The 25,373-nt window shown below is 41.5% G+C and overlaps 1 protein-coding gene across 3 annotated transcripts in view; it reads left to right on the top strand.

Annotated features, from left to right (window-relative positions):
* megf6a (multiple EGF-like-domains 6a) overlaps positions 1 to 25,373 on the top strand; it is an 81,275-nt gene that overhangs the window by 15,655 nt on the left and 40,247 nt on the right. For 2 of the 3 annotated variants that reach the window (XM_077214622.1, XM_077214621.1), the window contains exon 5: positions 22,079 to 22,201. In XM_077214622.1, coding sequence (XP_077070737.1) covers positions 22,079 to 22,201 — 123 coding nt within the window. Of the gene's footprint in view, positions 1 to 14,716; positions 15,130 to 22,078; positions 22,202 to 25,373 lie in introns of those variants that run through there. The other variant, XM_077214623.1, reaches the window with a different exon arrangement.

The raw sequence follows: 25,373 nt of genomic DNA, 5'->3' as shown, positions 1-25,373 counted from the left end.
GAGATTTTGGAGGAGATGGGGCGACAACTAGATACGGGAGTGCCGAACCCAGCACTCTGGGACGAGATATGTGTGGTAAACGACCTAATTCTCCGCTCTTCTCGTGGCGCGGTTCAGGGCTGTGGCCGTGTTATGGGCTTGGCCGTTTCAGGTGAGAGAGCGTTATGGCTGAACCTATCTGGATTAAGCGACGCTCAAAAAGCAGAGGTGATGGACGCTGCGTTCGACCCAACTAAGGGCCTTTTCGGACCAGCTCTCGAGAAAATGAGAGAAACCAGCACCCTCAGGAAACAGGAGGATGAGGCTTTTAACCTCTGTTTACCACGCAAGCAAACACCGCGACCACCCTCTCAACCAGCACGGCAGGGTTTTGCAGCAGCTGCTGCGGCGAGAGGGAGACAGACGGGGGCTAGGAGTGTGAGACTGGCTCCCAGCGGACAGCAATCTGGCCATCGTCCGAGACCTGATGGCTCCGGACCCTGGGGGAAACATTCGTTTGCGGCCGCGGCGGCGAGAAACCGCCCACCCCACCCCGAGGATCGGAAGAAAAAGCGTGCGACCTGACACGCGAATGTTCCCCGGCACTTCTCTCTCCGCCCGCAAAGAGAAGGAGGGGGTCCAGCCCTGTTGTTCTCAGTTCAGTAAGGGCTCCAGCTATAAGCTATCAAGTTCAAAATGTTCTCCAGTGTCACCAAGCACTCACACGGGGTTTTCAAACGCCCATCAGTTCAGGGGAATGTTTAATAAAGAATGCATTATTGCATCCAGGCCACAGGCTATGGGCGATATGCTCCCCGAATTCAATAAACTCAATAAATGTTTCACTATCGAAGCCAGGCAGACAGCCGAGGGCGATAGATTGCAAAAAAATCCAAACATTAAAATGTGTATCCCTAGCCTCTTCGCCGGAGGGAGCGCGCGCGCCTTCAGAAGGGGTCAGCGCAGAGACGGTAATGACGTCATCAAAGCGCGCCTGCGTTGGGGAAGTATACAAGGGACCTCTCTCGGCTCGCATACTCAGTTGGCGCGCATGCGCAGCTCATCCGTGGGTTGTAAACACGATTTCACGGGGATACAGACTTCAATTTGCCATGAAACCACCCAGATTCAATGGTATGATAGTCTCAGTGGCCGAGGGAGAATCAGCTCGCGTCCTGACGGCCGAGATAGACACTCTTTTAGACAAACGAGCCATCAGAGTGGTGCCAAAGGAGGTGAGCTGTCAGGGTTTTTATTCCCGTTATTTTGTGATCCCAAAGAAGGGGAGCATATCTCTGCGTCCAATTCTAGATCTCCGTGTGTTAAACAAGCACCTACGGAAATATTCATTCAAAATGTTGACACACAAAACACTTTGTCGATCCATCCGCCAGAACGACTGGTTTGTGACGATCGATCTGTCAGACGCGTATTTTCACATAGATGTGTACCCGTCTCACAGGAAGTATCTCAGGTTTGCATTTCGAGGCACTGCTTACGAATTACAGACAATGCCCTTTGGCCTGTCTTTAGCACCGAGAGTATTCAGCAAATGTGTGGAAGCAGCACTTTTTCCGTTGAGAAACAAGGGGATAAGAATACTGTCGTACATAGACGATTATCTGATATGCGCCTCGTCGAAAGAGCAAGCAATCAAAGACGCAGCCATGGTGTTATTGCATCTCGACAGCTTGGGATTCAGAATAAACATGGAAAAGAGCAGCTTAGAGCCAGCTCAGCACACAGAATATCTAGGACTCAGTATAAACTCCCTCTCTTATCGAGTCACTCTGACAGAGAGGAGGATCACTTCCTTCACTCAATGTCTGTCCCGTTTTCAGACGGGCAAAATTGTCCCGTTCAGACTGTGTCTACGAATGCTGGGTTTAATGGCTTCAGCGATATCTGTAGTACGGCTGGGACTACTTATAATGAGAGACTTTCAGCGCTGGGTCGCGCATCTGCGTCTGTGTTCTCGGCGTCATCTCAACCGACCGGTGAGAGTGACTTATGCGTGCGTCAGAGCGCTCAGACACTGGAAAAGCCCCGCGACCCTCAGATTGGGGATTCCCTTGGGGACAGTGTCGTCGAGAGTCACTATGACGACGGACGCGTCATTAAAGGGCTGGGGAGCGACTCTGATGGGCAGAGCTGTGAACAGTGTGTGGCCTCCACAGCTGATTCACAAGCACATAAATTACTTGGAATTGTTGGCGGTGTTTCTAGCGCTGAAACATTTTCTGAGCTTCATCAGGGGCCAGCATGTTTTAGTGAAAACAGACAATTCCACAGTGGTTGCTTATATCAACCGACAGGGAGGCACACGCTCTCTTCAACTGCACCAGCTGGCAAAAGAGCTGATTGTGTGGTGCGACATAAGGCTTTTATCCATCAGGGCAACCCATATTCCAGGGATATTGAACAGGGGAGCAGATTTGTTGTCCAGAGGAAATCCCCTGTATGGAGAGTGGAAGCTTCATCCCCAGGTGGTGAAGCAGATATGGCAGAAATACGGCCAGGCGGTCGTAGATCTCTTCGCCTCGCAGGAAAACGCTCAATGTCCTCTTTATTTCTCTCTGGCGGACGGAAATGCACCATTGGGTGTGGATGCTTTAGCCCGACCATGGCCAAATGTCCTGCTGTATGCATTTCCCCCTCTGAGTCTGATTTCATCCACTCTGGCCAGGGTGAGGGAAATGGGATTGTCACCGATACTGACAGCTCCACGGAGGCCATCCAGACATTGGGTGGCCGAGATAGTTCAACTACTGTCGGGTCAGCCATGGCCCCTCCCTCCCCGGAGGGACCTCCTGTCACAAGCGGGGGGGGGGGGGGGGGGGGGGGAATTCTACCATCCTCACCCAGTGCAGCAGGTCTGCCCCTATCAGTCGTACACACTATACAAAGTGCAAGAGCCTCTTCCACTCGCTCATTGTATAGTAATAAATGGCGAGTCTTTGAAGGATGGTGTGGACGGAGTCATATCGTCCCTTTTCAATGTTCAGTGAGGGATATATTATGTTTCCTCCAGGATCTGTTAGAAAAAGGGGAAAGCTTTTTCTACGATAAAGGTGTACTTAGCAGCTATATCTGCTTGTCATGTAGGTTTTGGTGACAAGACAGCAGGTCAGCACCCTTTAATAAGTCGCTTTATGAAGGGGGCACGACGTAAGAGGCTGGTGGCCAGGCGGATGGTCCCATTGTGGGATTTGTCTACGGTTTTAGAGGCCCTTTTTCAACACCCTTTTGAGCCGTTGGAAGCTATAGGGTTTAAGTTTCTCTCTCTTAAGACAGCACTATTGTTAGCGCTGGTCTCAGCTAAGAGGGTGAGTGACTTACAGGCTCTGTCGGTCAGCCCGTCTTGTCTGCAGTTTTCTCCAGGGTTTACAAGGGTTTCCTTTCGCCCTAACCCTGCATTCGTACCTAAAGTAGTGGATTCGTCGTATAGATGTCAAACTACAGATCTTGCAGCTTTTCACCCTCCTCCGTTCTCTTCTCCGGAGGATAGGAGGTTGAATGCCTTGTGTCCTGTACGGGCGCTTCGTGTGTACGTAGAAAGGACAGCAGGTTTCAGGAAAAATGACCAGCTGTTTGTGTCATGGGCTACTCCTCACAAAGGGAAGCCATTGTCACGTCAGCGACTGTCCCATTGGATTGTAGAAGCTATTTCTTTAGCATATGAATGTAGAGGTTCCTAACCTCCCGAGGGCTTAAGGGCCCACTCCACTAGGGGCATGGCTACATCATGGGCCTTACTTAGGGGCGTTTCGGTCCAGGAGATCTGTGCTGCAGCAAGCAGGGACACGCCGCACACTTTTGTGCGATTTTATAGACTGAATGTGTCTGAGCCATCCTTAGCTAATGCAGTGTTAGGAGCCAGCACGTCAGGTCCCATATGATGACGTATAGCGTACGTTGCAATCCGGGAGTGGTCTATATCTCCCATAGTGAAACACCGAGCGAAGTTAGAAAAAGAACGATGGGTTACTTAACGTAATCCCGGGTTCTTTGATAACAGAGTGAGGTGTTTCACCAACACTTCCCTCCTTGCACAGGAACAGGAAGAAATCTCTCTATAATGACCTCGTAGGGGTCGACCTGAGTAATATAGGTGGAGGCGGAGCCTGATTTCAGGTCGACCTGTCTGTCAGAGACAGACGTGGTGGCATAGGAGCTTTCGTAGTTGGTCACGCCCAAAGCGATTCCCATAGTGAAACACCTCACTCTGTTATCAAAGAACCCGGGATTACGTTAAGTAACCCATCGTTTCAATATACAGCTTAGATGCGAGAATTATTAGGGTAAAAGCCCAAACAAAACCTGACCTGATCATATAACCAGCAGCCATATCACACTGTAGCCCAAGACTGCAGGGCTCTCAAGTCTCACGCATTGGGCGTGAGACACACGCATTTCAACCCGTTCACACGCTCACATGCCACACCTTGTATTTCTCACGCTGAGGAGTAAGGGAACTTGTCCCGCTATACAATTAATGGACGAGACGCAGGCAAACGGAGGGAAGTTCTCTGCCGAGTTCATAGCATCTGTCTCGAGTTATACAGAGTTAAATGCTAGCTACCAGCCAATCAGAAATTAGAATTAGTTGTTTCCGGGTAAATTATGTGTTCCCGCTGCAAGCACGTTCGTTACTAGACAACACGCGCACACACGGAGTGGAAGTTGAAAGAGCACGATCTGATGAATGCAGTTTGCGGACATCTTCATTTATTTTATTTAGCATTTTGATTTTACGATTCCTGGACGATATCTCTTGCCTGTGATCAAAGACAGTGAGAGCTGATGTTGAGGAGTATAGCCAAATTCGTGCTAAATTATTTTTGATGCATTCAAAAACTCTCCAACTGCTTTTAAAGGCGTCATCGGATGCAAAATACACATTATATGGTATTTGCAAATAAATGTGTCTTTGCCGTGTGTGGACACAATCACCATGCAATGAAAAAAATCCATTCACTTTTTTTTAATCCTCAAAAAGCCAAAAAGTTGTTGCTCATTATCATTTAAAGAGACATGCACCGAAACGGGTCACTGTGAACAGAGCTGTTTTTGAAGAGGTAAAAAGGGTGTTGTTTTACACAACCATTGAGAAATTTTAACCAAAGTATGTTACAAACTTTACATAAAGACCCAAAAGAATCATACCAACTTGTGGAAAATGGGCATCCAATGACCCCTGTAAAGGTGACCGGTTTGGGTCTTGACATACATGCTCAGGGCAAGTTGTTATGACACAATGTTATGTACATTGAGCACTGATGTTCAGTTGGCTTGTTTGGGGTCAAATTTATTTTTATTTTTCAATAAATTTTTATTTTTTAAATATAACTATTTATTTTATTTGGATGAATTTGTCTTTTTATCAGATTTAACAATTGTTATAATTTCCATTTGTTCTGGTCAATTATGAACAATAGGCAAAATTGAACTGCTAGCAAAAATTGAAGCGAATTTGGTCGGGTCGAGGGACCGCTGCTGCAAATATTTGGGTGGCTCCTCCCCTAAATCTCACTCTAAACTTTTGATAAAACTTGAGAGCCCTGAGACTGGTTGCCCACTGAAGCTAAGCAGGGCTGAGCCTGGTTAGTACCTGGATGGGAGACCTCCTGAGAAAACCAGGTTGCTGCTGGAAGAGGTGTTAGTAAAGGCTGATTTATACTTCTGCGTCGGACCTACGCCGGAGCCTCTACGCTATACACTACGCGTTGGTTTTCATTTATACTTCTGCGTCGTTGTCTGCGTTGACGCGCAATTACACATGCAGAGGGAGCATGTGAACCCCGAGGGTTCTAGCAGACCAATCACAGCGCTTGCGTCCGCGTAGAATTGACGCGTTGTTACATTTTTGGAGAGGTGCACGTCAGGGTACGCCGAAGGCTACGCGCGCTACACACAGCCACACAGACGTAGCTACGGCGCGAGTTCGACGCAGAAGTATCAATTGGGCTTAAGGCCAGCAGGGGGTGCTCACCCTGTGGTCTGTGTGGGTCCTAACGCCCCAGTAGAGTGATGGGGACACTATACTGTCAAAAAGCACCGTCCTTCAGATGAGACGTTAAACCGAGGTCCTGACTCTCTGTGGTCATAAAAAATCCCAGGATGTCCTTCGATAAAGAGTAGGGGTGTAACCCCGGCATCCTGGCCAAATTTGCCCCTTGTCCTCTGTCCATCATGTCCTCCTAATCATCCCCATATACTGATTGGCTTCATCACTGTCTCCTCTCCACCAATAAACTGATGTGTGGTGGGCGTTCTGGCGCAATATGGCTGCCGTCGCATCATCCAGGTGGATGCTGCACATTGGTGGTGGTTGAGGAGATTCCCCCTTCTATATAAATGTAACAAATTATTATTACTATTGTTATTATTATAACCATCCTTTTAGATCTCACTTGCATCTTTGCTCTACAATCAAGCAGAAACTACTTCCCAAGAACCCAAATGTCCATAGTGAAAGCTTTATTAAAGTGACTTGTCATGATGCTATAAAGCGTCTTTCCATTATTTTTTTAGTAATTCCACAACGTGACCCAGCAGAGAAAATCTGTATTGATATTAAATGGGTGTGATGATCTCAAATGCTTAACATATGATGTAATATTTCTTCCTAATCTCTGGTGCATAAATCGGTAGAAGGGGGAATAAGTGGCAGCCGACCTGTCTAGACAATTTCATCTTCAGTTCTTTATCTAAAGATTTGCGTCAGAACATGGTAGCTCAGGACATGACTAGCAGTGTGTTTTTGTTGGAATGGTTGTCTCTTTGGAAGATGGATCAGCACTGAAGTTCAGCAGAGACAAACTTGACAGGGCTTCGCTCCCTTGGGCTCACTTGTCCAGGGTGGATTGGGTTTCAGCATCAAAACACACCCATGTCTTGAAGAGCATTTAATCCCACATTTAATGGGATTTGTCAGAGCAGGAAAATAACTTGAGTCAGGAGAATACATTTTTGATGAGTTTTGCCTTGACAGGGTTTTATTGACAAAAATAGTAATTTTTCCACTGTTAAGCAGTGGTTCTCAACGGATTTGGCTTTGGCTACACCACAGTATAGACAACAAATACACATGCTTTGATAATCATCTGCAGCTAGTTATTGTTTCTTATGTCCAGATAAAATTGATAAAATTTCATATGGAATTATTTCCCTTTGGTCATGAATGGTTCATGTCTCTGAGATTGCAGCTACACATAAAACAAAGGAAGTATATAAAATAAACCAAACATATTTTCCAAATTGTGAAATTAGAGGAAATGGCTTTTTGTGATGTTGGAAAGTACATTGGCTGTTTTTTTCCCCTCTGGCACTATTTCTTTGATTCTATAAATAAAATAAACCAGAAAGTCTTTTTGTGCCCGATCCTGCAACTAAATCGTGTCCAGCTTTCTCTGGAGTAAGAATGCTTACTTTGTTCATACTGTAATATTTTATGGCCTTTCATTCTCAAAGGCACTAGGGGAAAAAAGAAATAGCATAGTAGCTTTTCCGCACCAGCTTTCCAGTTATTGGAAAGGCTGCATTCCCACAGCACCACAGCCACTTTACAGTTTCCACTGCTAGACGCTTTACACCTATCAATGGAACCACTGCCCACCATCATCATTACTGCATGTCTTTCTGCACTCTGTTTATTATTTGACATGCAGGACTGTTTAAATGCTTTTAAACTTAATTTCTGTTTTATAAATGGGAATAAGTATGAAGCGGCTAATAGAGTTTGCTCATACCTGCCAAGGCATGAACGCTTTATTCTGTTTTTGGTCTTTTTTATATCATATTTTGTTCATTTGTATTTAAAAAAATGAATGAAAATGTCACGCCAATCAGGTGCCAGTTGGATACGCCCAAGCATGCCTAATAAGTATGCAGGAGTTCAGACAGACACTCCCTGCTACATTAGATCTGCTTTAAAGTGCTTACTGTAGGTGTGGTCTGTGGATTCTGGCTAGTGTCCTAAACCTGAAGTGTCTCTCATTAGATTGGACAGCCTTGACTTTGTAATGACACTCATTGAACTACTAGGACATCAAAAGTTCCTTTTTTAGTACTGGGTAAGGGGTGAAGCCCTTTGGAGTACTCATTCATTTATCTGTCTTTGTCCAGAACTTCATACCATGCAACCTCTATTTAGGCCAGTTACTGATAACACAAGAAGTACATGGTTTCAGAATTAATTTTGTTTTGTTAACATTGTGTCTGTTAGTGGTGCTTGCTAAAGTGCTTGAATTAGTATTCCTCTTCCAGACAATTTAGGCGAGGCAAAATTTAATGAGTGTGACCTCAAATCATGTGGCTTATTGTGGATATGAGTCTTAAGGCTTTTTGATTTGACTTACTATGTTTGCAGATTATCATAGAGACTTTAGTGTGGACTTAGCTGTTTAGTAACAGCCTAGCAACTGGCAACACCCTAGTAACCACCCAGAACACTCTAGCAACCACCTAGCAATGCCTTAGCAACCACCAACACCCTAGCAATGCCTTAGTAACCATTCAGAAGCACCTACAAATTCCATGGCAATCACCTAGCAGTACCCTAGCAACCACAAACACCCTTGCAACCACCAGTGCCCTAGAAACCACAAACTCCATAGTAACACCCTAGTAACCACCCAGAACACTCTAGCAAACCACCTAGCAATGGCTTAGCTACCACCAAAACACTAGCAATGCCTTAGTAACTACTCAGAAGCACATACAAATTCCATAGCTATCACCTAGCAGTACCCTAGCAACCACAAACACCCTTGCAACCACCAGTGCCCTAGAAACCACAAACACCATAGTAACACTCTAGTAACCACCTAGCAATGCCTTAGCTACTACCAAAACACTAGTAATGCCTTAGTAACCACTCAGAAGCACCTAAAAATTCTGTAGCAATCACCATCAGTGCCCTAGAAACCACAAACACTGTAGCAACACCCTAGTAACCACCTAGAACACTCTAGCAACTACCCAGAAATGCCTTAGCTACTAAACACTAGCAATACCTTAGTAACCATTCAGAAGCACCTAGAGATTCCGTAATAATCACCCTTGCAACCACAAACACCCTTGCAACCACCAGTACCCTAGAAAGCACAAACACCTAGCAACACCCTAGTAATCACCCTGAACACCCTATCACCACCTAGCAATGCCCTAGCAACCACCAACATCCTAGCAATGCCATATTAATCACCTGGAACCACCTAGTAACGCCATAGTAACCACATTGGCACCCTTGTGAACACCTTTTAACTCCCAGGTAAACACCCAGGACACCCTAGCAATCTTTCAAGTGCTATAGAAGCCACAAACACCCTAGCAACCACCAAGTAATGCCCTAGTTTCCATCCAGAACAACCTAGCTACCACCTAGCAATGCCTTAGCAACTACACAATAAAGCATCCCTAGCATATCTTAGAGACATAGGAGTTTGACTTGCAGCAATGTAAGGGTTGCTCTGGTATAATGTATTAAACAATATACTTTCACAATCTTCATATCCTTAAAGGTGTTACAGGAAATGAATGCGACATTCATTGCCACATGAATGATTCCATTATGATTACTATATTGTATTGTATCCACACCATTTGTTTAAGGAGTGAAATGAATGAAACTACATAGTCAAATTATCTTGGACTTCTGATAACATTTTTCTCTACAGTAGGAGTTTTCTTCCCAGAAAGTGTGTTGGATAAAGAAAGGTTATCAAAACTGTTTTCATAAAGACATTCCACAGTGAATACATACTTCTAAGGCTACAGTTTATTTATCTAAATGGTTTATTGTGCATGTATACAGTACTGTGCGTTCATTCACATCTGTATGGGTGATGGATGAGTCCAAAACTGCCATCGACACACTGAAACTTGAGCCCTCTATAAGTCCATCAATAAGACTTGCTTTTGAGATAAAAAGGGAGGTTTGGACGATATTATGAATCAAGATAACATGCACGGTTTGCATTAGATGTCGGCTAAAAATTTAGGTCTTTTCTTCTCATCATTAATCAAAGGAAATATTGTTGAGCTCAACTGACATGTGCACTGACTACACTATACAGACAACTATATTAGATATGTGGAGAAGCATGACTCTGTTTATGTGTTTCAGAACTGCTTCAGTCCATTTTGAGAAGCCACTTTGCCCCTGAGCAACCAGCATACATAGCAAACCAATTTTCCATCTCACGCTAATGGTTGCAGGGCATAGTATCTCTAAGAAGTTCCTCTCAAAGAACTTCTTAAATGCAGATCATTAAGATGAGCTGAAAATCCCTCAACCTGAGTTGGGCTTTATTGCATATGAGGTTCGCTCTGAGATCAGTCCTGCTGGCAAGAGAATGCCGTCATAAATGTAAGGAATATTTCTTCCTTTCTAATCTCCCAAGAGGTCAAAGATCCATGGAAAAGACAGAAGAGATTCTGGGATACTTCCAACGTTAAGGACCGCATTGTGAGCAATGGATTTAACCAAATCACTGACTGAAGTGATGGCACTGAACGGCAGTTTCAGAACTTTTCCTTTGGTGTCCTTTTCAACCTCTTTCAGGACAAGGAAGGAAACTTTTTTGTGCAGCATCCCTGCAACCAGGACAAGCGTTTGGAGAATAGATGGATGTGTCGTTTTGTTTTTAGTGTCTTGTTTCACTTTGTTTTGTTGTTCACAAAAATGTGTTTGAGATCAAACAATATTTGGCAGACTCCCTGTTGAAGCATCCATTTTGCGAAAGTCTTTGGTTGTAAATTATAAGGCAGCACGTTCAGTAACTATATGAACTATAGCTGTGTATTTTCTGTGGATCACCGACAAGTTGCCTGGCACATCTCTAAAGCTAAATGGCAACGATCTAAATATTTAGCTGAGCCGAAACTGGCAGTCTGCTTGGCATTCAATCCAAATACAGCACCTATGATGGATTATATAAAAACAGCTTCCTCGTAACTTCCTTAACTGCTTATCCGAGACACCATATGATTTATGGTCAATCATTGGAGGGATTATTGGAACGGCTTCACGGCTGCAAGATGTATGGTCTATTGAGCTTAATTCATGTCTTAATGAAGATCATTAAAAAATGCAATGTCCTGAGAATGGAAAACTTTTTTTCTTGTAATTCTGTGCCAGTCAGATGGCAAGAAGATTCAGTTCGAGGATTGATATCTCACACTGTAGTTTATTGTGGCAGAATGGATTTCCGAATACACTTTAGAGTTATGCTGCACTCATAAAAAAATGATTAAGAAAAGCCCGGTTCTTCATGTGGATATTTAACCAGAATCAATCGCAATTGCCTTGACCGTTCAAGTACTTCTGCAGATTTAAGGCAGTACGCTGTATCTGCTCTGTGAGTTTATACTGGAGCAAGACACATGTGGTCTCTCAGAGATTAGATCTATGTAGGAGAAACTATTGTTTTTGTACTCTCTTTTCTGCTTAAACAGAGCATCTGGGAAGCTAGCTGTAATTTAATGGGAATGATTTTATGCTCAGTTTAGTTTAATCTATTATTTAGGATAAATGATTTTGATTTCAGAAAAAAAAGAGCAGGTGCTTTTCATTCACATTTTCATTTATGCAAAACTTAAGTAAAGGGATATTTTACAATCAGTGTTTTTTTCCAGTGTTTCCCAACATTTTGTATCTTATTTACCCCTACTGTGTCATCAGTAAGGCTCTTCAACTCTTCAATCAACACCAAATCAGAAATGTCACTTTTAGCTCCTATTATACTGAATATCATTTAGTTTGATCATTAATATTAATTCACTGTTTAACAAAACATATGGAAATACATATGGAAAATAGACCCATTAAACAGCACATATATTCTGCTGCTACGGAAGTCATCCCCATAAAACTTTACACACATTATTTCGCACATTATTATTATTATTTTTTAGGGACTGAAAAATTAGAAGAATCACAATAAGCCCCTTTTAAAATCTATTAGTAGTTTTGTGGTAATTAGTCTCATTAGAAGTTTTTATTCAGGACGGTCAATTTTACATGATTTTACATGGTATCTTTATTTTCTTCATTGATGGCTTTTCTCAGTAAATATTTTTATATTCGATTAATTTGATTACTTCTCAGCATACTTAGCATATTATGTAATGTTGTCTTTGATTGATAGCCCTAGTTTTTAGGGTATTTTAGCTACTTTACGGCATAATCCCCTGGACTCTACTTAAAGGGTTAGTTCACCCAAAAATGAAAATTAAACCTTTATGACGTTTCAAACCCATGTCTTTCGTTCATCTTCGGAAACACATATGAAGATCTTTTTGATGAATTCTAAAAGATTTCTGTTGCGTTGGCAGCTGCACAACTGCACTTTGACTCTTCAAAAACTTCATAAAGATAAAAAATAATCCATATGAATTGATCGATTTGGTCAAAATTTTCTGAAGAGACACGATCGCTTTATATGATGAACAAATTGAATTTAGGCTTTTATTCAAATATAAACATTCATCAACTCACACATCTTTTATGGTAAACGGAAGCTCAAGCTTGTTTGCTTGACGGGTGAGAACCAATGAGGTTTATTCTTGTATTACACCGCATGTTTAAGCTTCCTCAAGAACCAATGAGGTTCATTCTCATGTGTTACACGCCACGTTTAAGCTTCCTCAAGAACCATTTGTTACGCAGCACGTTTGAGCTTCCGTAAGAACCAATGATGTTCATTCTTGCGTGTTAGACAGCATGTTTGAGCTTCTGCAAGAACCAATGAGGTTCATTCTCGTGTTAAGCAGCACGCTTGAGCTTCAGCAAGAACCAATGATGTTCATTCTTGCGTGTTAGACAGCCTGTTTGAGCTTCTGCAAGAAACAATGAGGTTTATTCTCGTGTTAAGCAGCATGTTTGAGCTTCCACAAGAATCAATGTTGTTCATTCTCGTGTTAAGCAGTACATTTGAGCTTCCTCAAAAACCAATGAGGTTCATTCTCGTGTGTTACGCAGCACGTTTGAGCTTCTGCAAGAGGTTTGTTCTCGCACGTCAAGCAGGTTTGGTTGAACTTCTGTTTCTGTTCACTGATCAATGTTTATATGTGAATAAAAGTCTAAATTCAATCTTTTCATCATATAATACATTTGTGTCTAAACCGCTCAATATGGATTAGTCATATGACAGAAAGCTCTCAGATTTCATCAAAAAGATCTTCATGTGTTCCGAAGATAAACGAAAGTCCTACGGGTTTGGAACGACATGAGGGATATAATTATTGTAGTAATATATACAGTAATTATTTTTGGGTGAACTGTCCCTTTAAGTAGGTTTAATAGGTATCAGTGGTTGGAAATCACTATTCGGTGTGATATACATGAAACCTTTCTCCAAATAAATAGCTGAAGAATGAGTAATTGTGTGTTTTACCATTGTATAATGCGGATCTGTAAATTGCCTTCTGTAATTCGGGGAAGCCTCAATGTGTCATTATTAATGTAATTTAATCAAATGGTTTAAGATGAGCCATAACCCACACCTGGAAGTGTTTTAGACTGCCTCACTGACACAAAGACATGCACACCCCCAGTGATAAAGACACCTTCCCTTCACCCGACTCACAAAACTCACATGAAAAGAGACGTTTGAATTGTGTCCAGCTCCACCTTTTAAACTCCTCTCAACCTTCATATTCTCTGGAAAAACTGAAACAACCTTTTTTGCATGCTTTTCCTCTTACTTAACTACGTATTTCCTCATCCTTGTCACTTTGGATAGATTCCTGTTGTTCAAGATGCAAGCTACATCTCATACTGCAATCATATACAGTATGCCATGTTTTGACTGGCAGGATTACTTTCCATTAAGTATTTTGATTTTGTAAGTCAATACCATACTTTGTTTAAGTGCAGCATTTTAGCTTTTCTTTGGATCCCCCCTGTAAATTAGTTTTCCATGTTTTCTCTCAGGGTCCACTGCACTGGACCAACAGCTTGTCAAAACTAGGGTTATTTGTAGCTCTTTCGAATTTCTGTTAACTTCTCAGCTGTAACAATAAGTTGAATTGATGTAAAGATTATTAATAACCAAGTCCATATAAATCACTGGGCTTGTGACAGCAAAGACTATATGAGATTTAAAGGCCATGAATTTTCATATTTTTTATGAAATGATCTTAATCACCCTAACAATAACAGCTGTATAGGTCTGTTTCATAATCTATCTATCTATCTATCTATCTGTCTGTCTGTCTGTCTGTCTGTCTGTCTGTCTGTCTGTCTGTCTGTCTGTCTGTCTGTCTGTCTGTCTGTCTGTCTGTCTGTCTGTCTATCTATCTATCTATCTATCTATCTATCTATCTATCTATCTATCTATCTATCTATCTATCTATCTATCTATCTATCTATCTATCTATCTATCTATCTATCTATCTATCTATCTATCTGTCTGTCTGTCTGTCTGTCTGTCTGTCTGTCACATACCAATATTATATAATCTATAACATGAAGGAATTTTCAAATTTGCTCAACTGCTGGGAATAATTCCTAATGGCCATAATTTATTCAATTGCATCCAATAGTAAAAGAAATGTTCAATGTAGTACAAGCGAATTTGACCAGAAGATGTTCCCAGTTTTCTGTTCACTGTTTTGTTCTGAGTGAACTGCAGCTTACACATTTGGTAAATGTCTCAGTGTCAATGCCTAAGAGAGGAGGAGGGAGGAGCAGAGACAGACAGGAGGGTGGGACTCTGGAGGCCTGCCCTGCACACAGGCGATGGAGACATTTCAGGAGACACATAGCCACGAGAAAATACATTTTGTCAATGGAGAGAGAGAGAAAGAAATGACTTGATTCTGGTGTCAGGACACACAGCTTATTTAAATAGCTCAATCCCACAGCAGCAGTTGTTCTCTCTTGTTGCATAATGGACATGTTGAGAGTGTGTTTATCTTGTTTTGTTTGCATGATCTTATTTATTTCTATTTGAGTGAGGTTTATAACACATTGTGCTTGGACAATGCTGTCAGATTGGCTGAGGCTAGTGCTCGTATTTACCTTCTGGACACAGCTGGTCCCAGGTTTTGGTGCTGGGAATACACGTTACCGCTTCTATCAGAGGAACTGCTACACCTGCTTCAATGGATATCATGGATATAACACAGGACACTTGGAGGCAGGTGAGTGTGACTGGATTCACTGTGAATAGATTCAGTTGATTCACTGAACTGATTCTGCTTTTTGAGGGAATAACTTTTAATGTTATTTACTATCATATACTGTAAGATCTTGTATAGTAATTCAGGTGATTGTAATTTTTATTTTTATTTTATTCAAAGGGCCAGAATGTGGTGGAACACATAGGTTTTATGATTGTGTGAATTCAGAGAAGTTCTGGGACAGAATTTGATCACGCTGTATGATTTGGTAATGTATTGGCTGTGACAAAAGGAGCTTCATTCAGCACTAGTAATTCACCATGAAGGACTGGAGATGATAATGCCTTCACTCCACTGTGAACAGATGCCAGATGTGTAACAAAACAAATAATAAACTGGTACATTAGTGTTTGCCAAATACTATTGAGACGACTCATGTTTTCTTCTCAATTTTAGAAACCTGCAACTTATTAAAACAGTGTAATTATGACAACTTAGAAATATTTAATTTAAATTCTTAAATGACAAAGACTTCAGGCTGTGTTGAAAACTAATTTTCAGAGTTGAGTTAATGGACATTGATTTATGGAATTGCTCTAAATTTAGGGTTTTGGGGGTGTAGAGAGACTGTCAGGGCACAACCAATGATTAAAACACCACGAGTCTGCTTTACTAAATTAACTCTAGCTTCCAGCATTTGTCCACTTAGAATTCATTACAGTGGTAACTTTGATAAAGTAGGAACATTTTTAACATGCATGTTATTCATTTGGTAAAAATAAAGTCTGTTGGAACGATTTGTAGTGAGTTTCCGTTGACCCTCAGGGTTATATCTTCTGTACCACCTATGAGGATCATGGATCAGATAGACAATGTCCACTTCAAATTTGACTCTCTCTGTCTCTGCTGCCAAATTGGTGCTGTGCAGGAAAGTGCTTGTGTTTTAAGTGTAAAGTCATTTTAGTGAGGAGTCCCAGTACATTGCAACTAAAGGAAGGTTTTGATGACTGTGTAATGGAGGCCAGATAGTAAGAGCTGCAGGTAAACCTCACTACCCTGATCTCAAAGGGTGCTATAGCGACTCACGCTAGAGGCTGTAATTTTTAGCCTCCTTGTTACAGCGCCCGCCTCCCACAGCGGAGACCTGGGTTCGAGGCCTGCACAGAATGCAGAAAGTAGGACCTGAGGGGTTGGATACATAACAGGAAAATAAAGTAAACCATTTTCCCCCCACAGTGTCATATACAGTAAGTTCATTGTGAGTAAAGCAGTTAAAGGGATAGTTCACCCAAAAATAAAATTCTGTCATTATTTACTCACTCTTATGTTGTTCCAAACCTGTACGCATTTCTTTCTTCTTTTGAACACAAAAGAAGATATTCCAAGGTTTTCTTCATGACCTTAAACGGAGAGCTGAGGTCTTGAATCAGGGTGCTCCAGGCTAATGCTCTCTTAGACGGAATGCAAGATTAAGGAGAAACGTGTTTTGGATTAAAGGAAGGATGCTTGGCATAATCAGCCTGCAGTCAGAGATGTCCATTATTTTTCATTCCTATAAGAATTCCTCTGATCATCTTTACTTATGAATAATGGTCCAACATTTTGCCTTCTCATTTGCTATCTCACATGCCCTCTTTACTCCAACAGTGTGGAAGACAAACTTAGATTTTGGCACCACAAAATCACACATTTTTAAGCCATGCTTACTTAGAAAACCAAATGTGACAGTCTTCACACAATCCTGTAATGTTTGTAATACAGGTAGTAATGCGAGATTCATGCGTGGTTCACATATGATATCAAGCCAGATCTTTGCTAAACTTCAAAGCAAAGGTCAGTGATTTGAACCCAGTGTTTCAGAGCTTATCTTGATTTGTTGTTTTATAACTTGTAGACCTGAAAAGTTAAAGCTCACATATGTCATGGATTGTACCTTCTTCAATTGCAGTGTCCCAGCTGCACCTCAATGTAGGATTTTAAGGGGCCAAACAACATAACATTTGTTATTTTGGTTGAAATGTGGGTTTCCTTATTACCCTGTGCACAGTGGGATCCAGAAGTCTAAGACCACATTTAATTTCTGAGATTTTAACCTGGAAATAAACAGAGTTTAAATGTAGAACAAATGTTTCAGATTCTGCACTTTTAGGTCACCAATCAAAAAAGTTAATTTGTGGCATTGATCTTGTGACTCTTTGTTGGCCTACAGACGGTCCAGTGTTCGTTCTTCCATCAAAGCTCAAGATGCTCTTTGGGTAATCTCAAGTAATGCTGGAGAACATGATCATCAGATTTAACAAACTTGTGAAAGTTCGTTCAGCTTGAGTGCTGCTGTCATTAAAGCAAATGGAGACAAACCAAATGCTAAGATATTCTGAAATTCATGCAATTTGTTATTTAATTACTCTCAAATTGTTAGACTAATAATATTTGTAATTTAAAACTGTACTCCTCTCAATGCACGACTGCAGATGATCAATCTCCTTTTCACAGTTTTCCTGCATTCTGTGTGATGAATTGCAGGGGTCTGTATAGAGAGCCCATGGTTCACTGCTGGCTCCACAGCTGGGCTCTCAAATGAATTGCTGCATTTCATAAGTCTCGTTTGAAAACTTTCTGTTTATGTACATCCTGCTTCTGTGAATGGACCTTGTTTGTCTGAGCTCAGGTTTGGAGTTGTGTACAGCATTCTTGTAATCAAGGTTCCCTCAGGCTCTCCTGGACAGGTGGTCTCAATTACCTTCATGGTATCTTATCATCTCACTCCTTTTTGCATTTCAAACCGCATTTTTGAGACTGTCTTTTGTTCACTGCAGTTTAAAGGAGGAAATACTCAGCAACGGTTTTGACTTAGATTTTGCACATGGTTTGTCTTAAAGCATATTAAAAACACCACATAGACATATAAGCAACATTGAAAACTTGATTTTTACCACAGGGGGTCTTTAAACTTAAAGGCGACATTTAAACGGAAGTTGCAAAAGTCTTTTAATTTCCTATTGTGACGTATAACTGAGTGAAAAGGCTTCTCAAACAAGAGAAAAACGTAGGGTGGGACTTGATTTTGTCCATCTGCAAATTGATTGGGTGGTTGTGGTTTGCTATTGCTGTGATCTCAAGTGAGTGACAGGTTGTCCCGCCCTCACGCCAGTAAACACATTAGAGGAGAGAAGAGATGTCGCTGAAAGAGGGAGATTAAGTTATTTTGATTAAAGATTATGAGGGCACATGAAAAAAGGGATGTGCATGGATAAATTATAATAAATACTGCAATATTCCATAAAAAAAGAAGAGTTTTCAATTTTGATTTCATGGTAACTTTAAATGAAGAGTTGACCAATTTTCTTTGTATCATTTCCTGGCTTTCCGGTCGATGGTTGGACAAGCAGTCTCCACCCCTAAACTCACACCATTGGTTGAGCAAGTGCTGCTGTCGGGCTGGTCGGGATGCTCAAACACAACTTTTTGGCAAAATCAACCTACAAATGTCACTTATAGTTGTCACTTATAGTCAGTTGTTTCTACATATCAAGCTGGGGCATGAGAAAATATTTTAACATTTGACAAACTATTAATGTAAAAGTCTACCTATTTACGTCTTTATTCATGGCAATATTTTGTCCTTTGTCACATGCATTTGTCCCTGGTGTCAGATAATTACTTGTTTGTACTAAATCAAATGTGGATTTGATCTAGTTCTTGGCTGTACATTCTATGTGCTGTGTAGTTCTTTGTCTGGCAGCAAAACAGAAGGGCTTCATCATTCGTATCAATTATTTAAGTAAACTGCATGCTACGTATTTACATAAGCCTATAACAACGTCTCTAACCATCATCGAAATCTAAACCAGATTTGTTGTTATGCCATTGAGGTTTAAATAATAAGAGATGATACAGCTAGCCGGTCCGCAGAGGGTTCTTAAATCAGCCTGAAAGGGTTTATTTTGGGATCATGACCAGCTGACTGTATACGTTATCCCACTTATTTCATGGCTACTTATCAAATAAATAAATATGTGGACATGAAATATTGATTTGAGATTTATATTAGTAGATTTTCTTAAAGCTTTCGCTAATTACAATGCTAATTTCCATTGCAGTCTATTAAAATAAACAATCCATCGTACAACAAGACACAACTATACTGTTTTGTATATTATTAATAATAATAAAAAATATTTATTATATTTAGCTGTCTCTATTTTAAGTGCATGGAGCTTTATTAGTCCTCACTATATCATATTAATCATGAGAGCACCTTTAATCTTCTCTGCTCCTGGCCTGTTATTGCAATTAATCAAAGCGCTTTGATCAATCAGAACTGGGTCAGCCAGTCCGTCTAAATGCCTGGTTTAGAGTTTTAAGATTTAGTCTTAATTAGTAAAACCACTGCAGTTGAATGGACCATCACTTGCATCTTCCTGGCTAGTGGAGTGGTTGTGTGAGATTATCCTTAATGAAAACTAACCCTGCACACATAAGATGAACTGAAGATGATTGGTATGTGATAAGTGGTTGAAATGTATCCTGCACATATGAACTGAAATCACCTCCACAGGAGAGACAGTAGATCTGTCTGAGGAGTACTTGTGGAATTAAAAATTGACAATTTAATGCATAAATGAGTATGGTTTGTTTAAATTTAACTCCAAAATGTAAGCAGTTCAGGACACCTCATTGTAGTGAGCATCCAACATCTCTCTCTGGCTCTACAGTTTAATACTGTATATGGGTTACATTTGACCTTGAAATTACCCTTGCTTAAAGAACGTTGGCCATTTCTGCATATGCTCAAAGTAGGTTGAAGAAAGTTTGCAGACCCTTTTGAGTAATACTGGATGTAGTCCTCCATTAGTTTGTCCACAATGTTCATCTGCCAATTCTTTGTTATAGATAAAGAGCATTAAAACAAGCAATAACAATAAAAAATAAAAATCCTAACAATTACAATAGTGTTTCAGCACTAACATGCTTGAACCGCTAAAAAGGCTCTCATGGCTTTTTCACTGTATCTCTTGAAATGATATGTGAAAATATAGGGAAAGCTGCTCTGTGAAGGAAATATGGAATAGTTAACTCAAAAAGGAAAATTATGTCATTATTTACACTAATGTCGTTTCAAACCCGTAATGCTCTTATTTTTGAAAATTAAATTAGGGCCTACATTTAAATCTTGTATAAATTATGACCATTTTTTTGTAAACTGTTCATTTAATTATTATTAATTAATTGTATAACTAATTTAATTATTTTCACCCTTAATTGTCATTTAGACTATTTCAGAAGTAAATATTGAAACAAACAGCAAACTTACATCTACTTCCTGAATCAGTTCCACAGTATGTTTTTAGGCTTTTTTCTCCATATAATATCACTTGAACTCTCCAAGGCCCAGTTGGTACATCCGTTAGAGCCCAGAGCGCATAACTAACACACTCACTGACACAGTCTGCTGGCATTACAGTCTCTTACCAGCAGGGCTTTCACATGCCTGCTACACATTTCTGAGCTCTGCACCTGTACTAAACCTATCCATTACCCTTATCTCTCCTCTGTATCTGTTCCCTAAATACTCAATGGGATCCACTGGGTCAGGAACGTAAATTATATATGACATATACGGAATATTAAATGAAGGTAGACTGTACTGAGTCAAACATCTTTGCTTTTCCTTTCAAAATGTCAGACCTATTCAAACTCACCTAACTATTACTGCTGCCATATTTTAAAGCAATGTTTTGAACTTTTAAATGCACCATATATAATTAACAAAAAATGAATCCTGTGTTTCAGATTGTCAACACTGATCCTAACTTGATTGTTTTGCTGTGGGAAAAGTCCTGTTACTGTAATTAAATTAAACATAGACAGCGCTATTTTAAAGGTCATGGTGATTGTAAGACATGTGGCCTGAGTCAGACAGGACACAAAGAGCTTATTCACTCAGAGATCCTCATTACGCGCATTGCACATTTCCAAATTTTCATAAGTGCACTTTCAGAAATTCAATCTTATAGCTTTTTAAAGGGATAGTTCTCCCAAAAATGCAATTATTAAAAATGCAATTATATTTACACACCCTCATGACAATCCTAACCTGCATCATTTTCTTTGGAACACAAAAGAAGATATTTTGAAAAATGTGTCAGTTGTGCTTGTTTACATTTACATTTATTCATTTAGCTGACGCTTTTATCCAAAGCGACTTACAATTGCTATACATGTCAGAGGTCGCACGCCTCTGGAGCAACTAGGGGTTAAGTGTCTTGCTCAGGGACACATTGGTGTCTCACAGTGGATTCGAACCTGAGTCTCTCACAACAAAGGCATGTGTCTTATCCATTGCGTCATCACTACCCCATCATCATGTTTGTTCTTTTAATGCTTAATAAAATACTTTTATGTTTGTGTGTTCATACACTTTTAGAATGACATGAGATAGAGTAAATGATAATGCAATTTTGGGATGAACTATCCTTTTAATCCAATCAATAAAATTACTGACTAAAATGTCAGTTAGTTAAGGGTTTCCTGATTTGACCGGATGAAAAATGTGCATTGTGACAATAATTAAATGCTCCTAATCAAAACATCTTCTTGTATATACTGCAAGATATTTAAAAAAGTTATCTTTATATAACTTATGTTTTAAAAAAATCTAGAAAGAATAGTTGTATTGTTATCCACTAAAATGAATGATTTAAGGTGTATGATTTATAATCCGCTTAAATTTATGGATTAATGATTTATAAAATAAAAAATAAAACTTTGGAGGTTACTTCAATTACAAAGAATCTGAACAGCAACTGATATGGCTAAATGAACACTTTTGCAGTTTTCTCTAGAGTGGATAAATTAATTTAGTAAGTCAGAATGATTTATGCTTTGTTTCCTTAGGCTTTGAAAGTTTGTGCAAGAATCAAACCACGTTCCACTGTGTGGCCTCATGTGTCTGCTTTTTCCTCCTCAGATATTGACGAGTGCCAGGTTCACAACGGAGGCTGTCAGCATAGGTGTGTGAACACCAGAGGCTCGTTCTACTGCGAGTGCAACCCGGGGTTTCGCCTCCACGTTGATGGCCGCACCTGCATTGGTGAGTCATTTGGGGGTCATAAGAGGTCACTGACAGAGAGCTGAATATATATTGGCCTTCATCCAAAGCTTTAGAGGCTGTAATCATCACGGCCTAAGAAAAGTTTGCTTTCACAGAATGGGTTTCTCTTCAAAGCAAGCAGGGGTCCCCACCTTGAGCTCTGTGTATGAGTGGGAATCAAAGAGCCTCTTGTTTTCTTAATAGTGGAATGTTTGCTACTGTTCTGTACTGTACTGGACAGGCCTTGTCATGGTGAGTTTGCGATGGACCTTTGAGATAGACCAGAGCAGGTCCCAACTGTTCCCTTGCCAGGCCTGCTATCAAACCATGACATCCATCTATTCAAATGTGACTGTTGTCTAAAAGGTGTCAGGTGAAACCCAACAATTCAGTTTTCAAAGGAAAAAATCCTGTGGGAATAAAGAGTTCTTTCAAGCATATAAAATTTGCTAATGGTGTCCGGATGTAGGGTTTTGCTTTTCAAATTTGTGGCAATAATACATTAAAGGTATTTTGTAAAGCTCGGGAAATGTCTCGGTTATATATGGCAACCCTCGTTCCCTGAAGGAGGAAACGGTAATGTCCTTACTGACGAATAGGAATCTCGCTAGAGAGGCCCATCTAATTCGAGTGAAACTAAACGACCCAATGCAAATTGGCGTGCAATCATTTGTATCAGCTGTTCAGCCACGCAGCACGGGTATATAATGAGCAGCAGGTGCGATTTAGGGATGGCGAAAACTAAAAATTTTCTTGACCGACCACCGAGCCTCGTTAGCCGGTTTAAAATATGCCACGCTATTTGAAATAACAGCCATTTCGAGCCGCGCCTGCAATTTCGCAACTCTGTCGCATCTCTCTCTGCCTCCCGCTCACACACACACACACAGACACACACACTGCCCCGGCGCCGCGGTTCCACTCACGTCACTTTTTTAAAATCCCCTACAGCGCGAAACATGAGTCCCGCTACGCGGCGCCGAGGAGCTTGTATGTAATCGGAGGACAAATGGCTCCTTAGTTTTGAAATGGTTTGGGTACAAGGTGATCGCGTTGAAAATAAAGGCGTTAGTCTAGCGTTAGAAGCTCATTTGAAACATTGCAGCGGCTCATTTAAGAAAATGACAGCTCCGAAGAGACTCCGCTTTAGTTTGAGGTAAGGTTAGTGCTAACAATAATAAAGAAAGATGATGATCATCATCACCTTATCTGTTACCACTGAAATGTAGATGTAATGTATTTCTACAGTATTACTACTGTATCTAAGCACTGTATCACACAAGTTGCAACTTACTGTGTCCTTCTTTTTGGTGAAATGGTCCCACACACTACGTTTCTTTAAACGCTTCATCCTGTGGTCTGCCCTGGCTCTAACCTCGACTGTCTTAGCCTGTAGCCTTTACTTTTCGCAAACCTTGTGAGCGCGCAAACCCAAACGCTGTGACCTCGCGCCAAATGTTTTTATTGGTTTATTAAGTATAAACAGGCGAGCTATGAAAAATTGAGTGTGAGGGATTTGTTCACTTCACACAAAAATATCTTGGAATGAGATGGCTAACTGTTGTAGCGTGTAGTCCACTGTCTATAATAGCCTAATTTAGAGATCACTTTTTTTTAACCGACTACCGACAACTTTGATCGGTTAACGTTGAGACGGTCAACCATCGGTCAAACGGTCATCGGTTAGCATCCCTAGTGCGATTGCACTTCAGTTTTTTGCTGAGGAGCCGAGCCGATGAGCTGGTTGCCCCGGTGGGTCGCAGCAGATGTGGCGACGGGACGTACTATGTCTCTGTTCCCTCCTTCAGGGAACGAGGGTACCCATACGTAACCGAGACTTTCCCTATCAATTTGTCACTCTCTGCGTAAGTCGTGACCGACGAATAGGAATCCCTACCAAAGCGCCACAGCTGCTGACCCCATCCAGCGCCCTGTGCAAGCCTTTTGCCCCTTCTTGACTGTAAGGATGATAGGAGAGGGCTTACACAGAGTATATCTGTTACTGTTGTTCCGTGATAACCCATACAGTGAGAGTATTGGATAACACTTGGAAAGCGTGCCCTTTCTGTTAGGAAGGAGAACGCTGCAGAACCCACATTCTTCACCGAAGGAGTTTTGTGGCGATATACATATGGACTAACCCGAATGTTGTACTGCATATGAAATACTGGGTGACTTAGCCCAAGGGAAAGACACAGGCTTCCGTTTAGGAGCAGCCATGGAAGAAATACATATGGGATCCCCGCAGGGTCACACATATGGGACCCAGCCTAGAACCGGTTCTCAAGGATTCAACGGATAAAGGCCTGACGCCGGACGCTCCACCGGGCCGAGGGTGTTGGAGGACTCAACAGGTTTTTCACTCTGGAGCAATAAGGGTGCAAGTAGGCTCATTGGGGGAAACGCATATTTGCGGAGTCACCGGGGCCAGTTGTGTGCCAGTGCGCCCCTGCCGAGTGTTCCCTTGGTCAGGGAGTAAAACAACTGGCAGTGGGAGGTGTCTGAGGAGGCAAACAGGTCTACCTGAGCCTCCCCAAACTCTCTCCAGATCAGCTGAACCGCCTGGGGGTGGAGTCGCCATTCTCCAGGGAGCACAACTTGTGACTGCTCGTCGGCCACACGGTTGAGCACACAGGGGGCATACATGGCAAACCAATCTCGGGGACGGATGCATTCGAAAATGCGTTTCTGCGTGAGCATTTTGAACAGTAGCTTGTGGAGCTAAACTCGCAGGTCCAAGATTGGTGTTAACCCACCGCCTTTCTTGGGAATAATGAAGTAGGGACTGTAGTACCCTGACCTCATATCGGCTGGAGGGACCGATCGCGTCCTGCACTGCGATCTCCGCCCGCAAGACATGGGCATCGGCTGCTCTCACTGTAGTAGAGTGGATGGCCCGAAACTTGGCGGTAGGTGGCCCGAAGCAGGGTCTGAGTGTGCTGTGCAACACTTACCTGGTTCCACAGGGCAGGAGGCACAGGAGGCGGCTTGGTTGCAATCTCGAACTGCACGCTGCTGCCCGCTGGCGGTAAAAGAGGCGGATAAGAGTGGTGAAGATTCTCTCCTCCCACTGCTCTCCGGGCCCTCTTCGGACCCAAAGATGGAAAAAACTGTTCTTTTATTGACAATTTGGGTTTAAGGTCTTAATCCTCGGAGGAGGGTTAGATCACGG

The sequence above is a fragment of the Siphateles boraxobius genome, unplaced genomic scaffold, assembly GCF_051911475.1.
Source record: "Siphateles boraxobius isolate OS27281-9 unplaced genomic scaffold, OSU_SipBor_1 68, whole genome shotgun sequence".
NCBI classification, from domain to species: domain Eukaryota; kingdom Metazoa; phylum Chordata; class Actinopteri; order Cypriniformes; family Leuciscidae; genus Siphateles; species Siphateles boraxobius.
The sequence above is the reverse complement of the archived record's forward strand: the minus strand, read 5'-3'. Positions and strand labels throughout refer to the sequence as shown.